The 6,000-nt window shown below is 48.5% G+C and overlaps 1 protein-coding gene across 5 annotated transcripts in view; it reads left to right on the top strand.

The window, feature by feature from the left end:
* The first annotated feature begins 280 nt into the window (after positions 1-280).
* The window catches only part of LOC121341085 (U2 snRNP associated SURP domain containing), a 40,231-nt gene continuing 34,511 nt past the window's right edge, over positions 281-6,000 (top strand). For 4 of the 5 annotated variants that reach the window (XM_041414300.1, XM_041414299.1, XM_041414302.1 and 1 more), the window contains exon 1: positions 1,210-1,290. In XM_041414300.1, the coding sequence (XP_041270234.1) occupies positions 1,246-1,290 (45 nt within the window). In that variant the 5' untranslated portion in view covers positions 1,210-1,245. Of the gene's footprint in view, positions 623-1,209; positions 1,291-6,000 lie in introns of those variants that run through there. The other variant, XM_041414301.1, reaches the window with a different exon arrangement.

Here is a 6,000-nt window from a genome sequence, read left to right as displayed (position 1 = left end):
TGCGAGCCGTGGGAGCAGCACGCGCTTCCCGCTGCAGTTCCCGGTGCGTTGGATCACCGGCACATTCCCCCTGGTGTCGCGGAGGGCGGCAGGAGGCTCCAGCAGCCGGAGAAACGCCTGGCCTTTCTCCCTGCCTCGCCTTTGCCGCAGCTGCAGCAGCACCGCCTGGCCCGCTGCGGACTGAACTGCGGAGTAAAGCGGCTCATACCTAAGGAATGATGGACATCGTTATTTTTTACTTTGCCATTTTTTGTATGCCTTCGGGCGGAGTCACGTTACGTGGCACGGGCGGCCTCAGGCGGGCGCTGGGCACGGGCCGCGCCTGCCCCCTGGCGGCGCCTGCGCGTCCCGCCGGGCCCGTGCCCCGCACAGCTGCGCGAGCGGGACGCGCCGCGCGCTCTTCCTGCTGCCCGCGCTGCTCTTCCCGCACATTGACCCGCGTCCTCCGCCCTCAGGGAGACTTCCCCGCCCGCCCTGACCAGCCTGCTCGGTGCTGGTGACACGCGCTGACAGCTGCCATGGACGTGCTCGCAGCTGAGCCGTCACCCTGACACAGCTGCGGGCAGAGCAGCAGCCCGCACCAGACCATGTCCCTGCGCGCTTGGACGCACATCTGCAGCCGGTGAGGTTTCCTGAGAGTTTTGCCCTCCTCTATAAACTTCCAGCCCTCTGCAGTTGCCTCTGCCCTCTTCAACCTCTCCTTTTGCTATTTCCCCTCCCTTCTGGAACGTTCATTCTCCGCGGCCCCAGGTGGTTGTTAGCACAGGCCCTGCTCCCTCCTGCCGCTCACAGGGCACTGGGTGTCGCCAGGCGGTGGATTAAAGCTTTCATTAATTTCTGTGTATCTTCTTGTCCTTTCCTTAAGTAGTATCTCAGCCCCTGCATATTCCACTCTGAAAATCCATGAAAACAGGGGGATTCGAGACTCATGATAAATGCGACGGCTGGTTATAATCCCCAGTTAAACAGCCTTCAATACAGTTGCAGTTGTAGTGCGATATCAAGCCCAATAACGAAGGATTTGCTGTGTTAGCCCTTTCGCTATTCCAGGGCTTTCCTCCCGGAGATGCAGCATTTCGGGCTCTTCCAGAGCTCCATTTCCCGTCGCTGCCTGCGGTCGGGGCGGCCCTGCTGGGGGGGGGACCATCGGCGGCTCGGCCATCGGCTTCGCGCCCTCCGCTCGCGGGCTCGGTGGGATCGGCGCTCGCTCGGCCGCCGCCAGGGCTGAGCGAGGGGAGAGGCAAGATGGCGGACAAGGCGCCCGGCGGCTCGCAGAAACCCGCCGGGAAGGTGAGGCCGCTCCGCCCCGGGCCGCGGCCCGCGCCCGCTCCCTTCGGCTCGGGAGGCACGGCCCGTGGCCCGCTCCGTTGCGCTCGGGGAATACGGCCCGCTGCCGCGGCGGCGGGGCCCGGTAGCGGCAGGGTGGGGCCCTGCTGGCGGCGCGGCCTGCTCTCTCCTGCTCTGAGCCCGGGGTGACCGCGGGCCCCGGGATGGGTGGGAGGCGGGAAGGGGGCTGGGGGTCCCGGGCCTCTGGCGGGGCACGCCCGCTCCTCGAGACCGCCCCGGGCACGTGTCTGTCCCCGTGGCGTCCCCGTGCCCCGGCCGAGGAGGACGCGGGGCTCGGCGGCGGCGCTGGGCCGGCCCGCGCTCCCCGGCTGGGCTGCGGGCTGTGCCCGAGTGCCCGAGCCCAGCCGTGCCACCGACGGCTTTCATGTCGTTGCCCGAGCCCCCACGTGGGCTGAAGCCCGCGCAGGGTTAGTTTCCAACTCGGGAGCGTGAAGGGAAACGACGAATTGAGGCGGAACGTGTTTTTTGAAGTGCGATGAAATGACAAGTTTCGTAGAATTGCTGTGGCGTTCCCCGCGCTTTTCACCGAACCCTCTCTACTTCCTGTAGTTCCTGCTGGGTGCATTTCCAGCCCGGGAGCACAGGTAGCGCAGCAGTGCTGGAAAACTTGGCCCAGAGCTGTGCTCTGAAACCAGCGGTCACAGCGCAGAGCTGCCTGCGCTCGCAGCATCGCTCCTGCTGGGAGGGTAGAGGGCGAGATATTTTGGGGATTGCACTGGCTGATGGTTTGAGGATTACTCCCTTTCATTCACTTTCGTTTCAGGTTTTAGGTCAGAAGTGTGTAAATCCCACGTTTTGGTGTGTGAGTGTGTAAATCATTCAAAGAGGAAGCCGTGTTACGGCTCAGGAATTTCTAGTGCTATACATGAATAATTTTTGCCCATCTTTTTATTAAGCAAAACCAGGATTATTATTTTTTTTTTTGCTAAAAATTTTAGTAATTAATGCAGTTGGTAATGAAGTGTAGTTACTTAAAGTCTTTTCCGTGTTTACTCAGTTGTTATTAGAGTAGTAGAGTTTTATTTTTTTTCCCTTTTATGATCTGTTCCAAATATTGCCAAGAAACCTTTTTTTTTTTTTTTAAATCTTGCTTTTGACTTGGAATGGCAAATAAGAGCTGGACAGAAAACTTCAGTAGTAAAATGGGTCTTAATTTATGGACAGTAGGGTCTTAATTTTTGGACATTTTGGGATTTCAAGTATAATTAGAAATAGAGTCCTTAATTATTGATTAATGCAGCTGATACCATGGTACAGGAAACCAACCCAGATGTGATTCCTTTCTTTTCGCAGTTACCTTGTAGGCTATTTTTGTTTTGTCATTTGCTATTTCTGTACTGATGGAACTCTTCTTGCTCAATATACAGTAATAATTAATTTATAGGAGTTGTTTTCTGTCCTAGATGTCAGTTCTGCAGAGCTGTGTTCTGGAGCTAACTCTTCCATCCCGTGGAAGTCAGTAGACAGCTAGGGAATATAAGGTCAGACTGTGTCCGTCTGTCAGGGCCTGCTGGGGACATCCAGCACCTGCACTGCCACCTCTGCACTTCCCCCTCACCCCTCAGTTCCCCATTCCTGCACACATCCAGGCCATGTTTCACTTTATATTTTAGATCTGGCTTGATCCTTGTCAGTAGTATTTTATGTGCCACAGGAAATAGGGATAGTACCTGCTTGGATGCATGAGAATGTTTTTGTTGAAAAGTGAAGTAAAATAAGACATGGGATTTATTTCTCAAAAAGGAAATCTTGGGGGGTGAGGAGTGTGTGTTCCCTTTGGTACCCTTGTTTTGTTATTCCATAAGTGCTTGTGATATACACTGAGATACTTTTCAGATGTCTGTAGAAAGAGATGGTATTGAAATTAGTAATACTGTTTTACTTTAATCAGTTTGTTCACACAGGGATTAAAATGTATATTTTTAGTTGAGCCTATATGAAAATGTTTATGGTTTAGCAATTGAGCAAATAACCATTTTGCTAGATTTTATGAAGTAATTATCAGACATAGTGATTATTTTAAATAATTTTAGGATTCATTTACTTACGTAATTAAAAGTGAAGTTGTATGCTTCTTTTGCAAGTTACATTTGTTTTGCAAATACAATAATTTATGTATCTCAAAGACTCATAAGATACATTTCAGTGGCAGTTCCAATTCAGTGCCTTTGCTGACTTCTAGATACCTGCTGGAAAGACACAGTGACCTTTTATTTTCTGTGCTCTGTGAGGAGCTGTGACCTAGTGCCTGAAATAAAATCATTTCTCCCCTTCAGAATGGTTGGTGTTTTTTCTTCAGTCTTGTTGTCCAAGTACTGAATTTGACCCAGTTATTTTGAATGTATATATTTGTATATATTTATAGTGTAAAATCACATTTTTCCATCCAGGCATTGTTTGATTCACTGACTGGGAAGCGTTGCTGGAGGTGGTACAGGAGCCCCCAGTGCCTGCATGGCTGTGGTGGCAGCTGCTCTGTGTGATGCTGGCAGCTGCTAAATAACTTTGAGAGTCTCCCCTGTGAAATGTGTTGCAAAAGCATTAACTATTCCTTTGGCACTCTGAGATTAGAATAGCAAGATTCGTGCTTGGGATTTCCAGAAATCCAAGTAGGAAAGAAGGATAATTAAGGAACAGAAAATAGACGTTGGCAGAGCCTGCACAGGACATCGGTGTAGGACAAGAATCTGAAATGACAGATACAGATGTTCAGATATTTATGTAATGGAACTTTAGCTGCTCAGCAACTTTCTGATTTTGTTATTGTATCTTCTGAAAATAGTGACTGTCTGGCATGGTCGCTGCTCTCACGTAGGCTGCTGTTCAAATTGGGTGCCATATGCAGGAGAAGTGTTCCACTTGGACCAAGCTGTACTTTTCCCTTTTTCATCCCAAAAGCTGTACCTGGTATCTGAGTTTAAGGTTCTAGTGGAATGCCATTCTGTATTATGTACAAATAATACTTCTGGAGTATTATGTACAAATAATACAAATACTTCTGGAGAAAGCCACTGTCCATTTGCGCTTGTGTCTGCAAGTTATGATACTCAGATAGGGCCTAATTCTGGTCTGCATTATTCCAGTAACTGTAAAGACCAAATAAATAAGCTGTAAAATAATTTGCAGGTGTTTTCAAGCACTTACTTTCTAGAGAGAAACGAAGAATAAAAAACATAAGGCAACCTGGAAACCTTCTTTAGCTGAATTTTGACATCTTAATTTATGATGATGTTCCCATTTATTTTTCCTTGCTGTTGGTGCTGACACAAGGAGTCCCAGCCTTAGCTACTTCTTCCCTACCAAACACTGTCCTCTTTGGTTGATTTGGCATGATTTGGGCAGCAGGCTGCTGCTATGAGCTGGGAGATGGTTTGGCTGAACCTCCCCATCTCTCCCTTTGGTGAGTGATCAGCTAGACCAGGAACAGTGCTGTGGTTCAGTGTGACCAGTATGGGGGCAGGATCAATGGAAGGTGTTGAAACAGGGCAGGAGTGGCTTTCATCAGAGTTTCTTTTAAACATTTCACCCTGAAGCTATTGGTTCTTTCAAGGACAGGGCTTTCATTTATGTTTTAAGTTGTAGCAATTACAGTTGTAAAAATACTATTCAGCATTTAGAGGACCACAGATTGTCTCCTGAGTTGTTGGCAACTTTTGTTGCTCTTTGTTTCACTAAATGGCATTAGTATTAATTTAAAAAAAATACTGTATACAGTGTATTTTAAATACTTGTGAAATAACACAGTCTTGCCAGTTTTACCGAGAGGTTTTTAAGTCTGGGGAAATGGTGAAGAGCTGGATTTGTGACCATGTGAACTATGGGCAGGAAGGAAGATTTCAAAGAGCTGTTCTTTTCTCTGTTTTCCTTGGAAGCTTCCGTGAAGCTGGAAGAAAATGTAAAGATCAGGATCTCAGAGATGACTCTGCTTTGGCATTTTCATGGAAGTTTGTAAGAAATCTCATTTGTACAGTCCTTTGAAGCTTTTGGGTTTTCTCTTGGAGGTTAAGTGAAGTTGGCTGGACTCAGCAGTGAAGCTTTGGGTGCCCTGACCTCCAGGACTGGGCTTTGACAGGAGCATTGCAGGAGCAATGCAGGCTGCATTGCAGGAGCAATGCAGGCTGCTGAATGACACTTCAGCTGTGCTGGCACATGCTTTGAGAAATGTGCAGCATGAAAGTGATGGGAAAAGTGATCCAGCTGTAAAATAGTCTGGTTGAGAAAAAAAAGTAAATAAAGACAGTTTTCATGCAGAGATGCAATGAACTGGGGGTAGGAAGGCATTTGTCAGTTGTCTATGGTGGCAGTGACTGAAAGTTGGATTCACTGCATTTTTTTCTGTTGGCATTTTGAACATGAGGGAGCTGTCCTCGCATCTCTTCATGTGTAGGGCAGAGCTTCCTGTGTCTTTCTTTCAGCAGTTAAGTTCAGTTGAGCTACTTGATATGATGAGAACAGGAAAAATAATCCTGCTCTAGATTTCAACACAGGTGGGCAACATCTTCTAAAATGTTTCCCTCTGTTAGAAAGACACCGATCCGCTGAGTCAGTGCAGCTGGGCTGACTCTTAAGGAAACAAAATGGCCCCTTTTGTCAGGGCAGTGCAGATGGATACAAAGTGCAGTGCTGTGAGGGTTTGTGATTTTTTTAAATAAC

Source organism: Onychostruthus taczanowskii, unplaced genomic scaffold (genome assembly GCF_017590055.1).
Source record: "Onychostruthus taczanowskii isolate IOZ18803 unplaced genomic scaffold, ASM1759005v1 scaffold45, whole genome shotgun sequence".
In the NCBI taxonomy this organism is placed as follows: Eukaryota; Metazoa; Chordata; class Aves; order Passeriformes; family Passeridae; genus Onychostruthus; species Onychostruthus taczanowskii.
The sequence above is the reverse complement of the archived record's forward strand: the minus strand, read 5'-3'. Positions and strand labels throughout refer to the sequence as shown.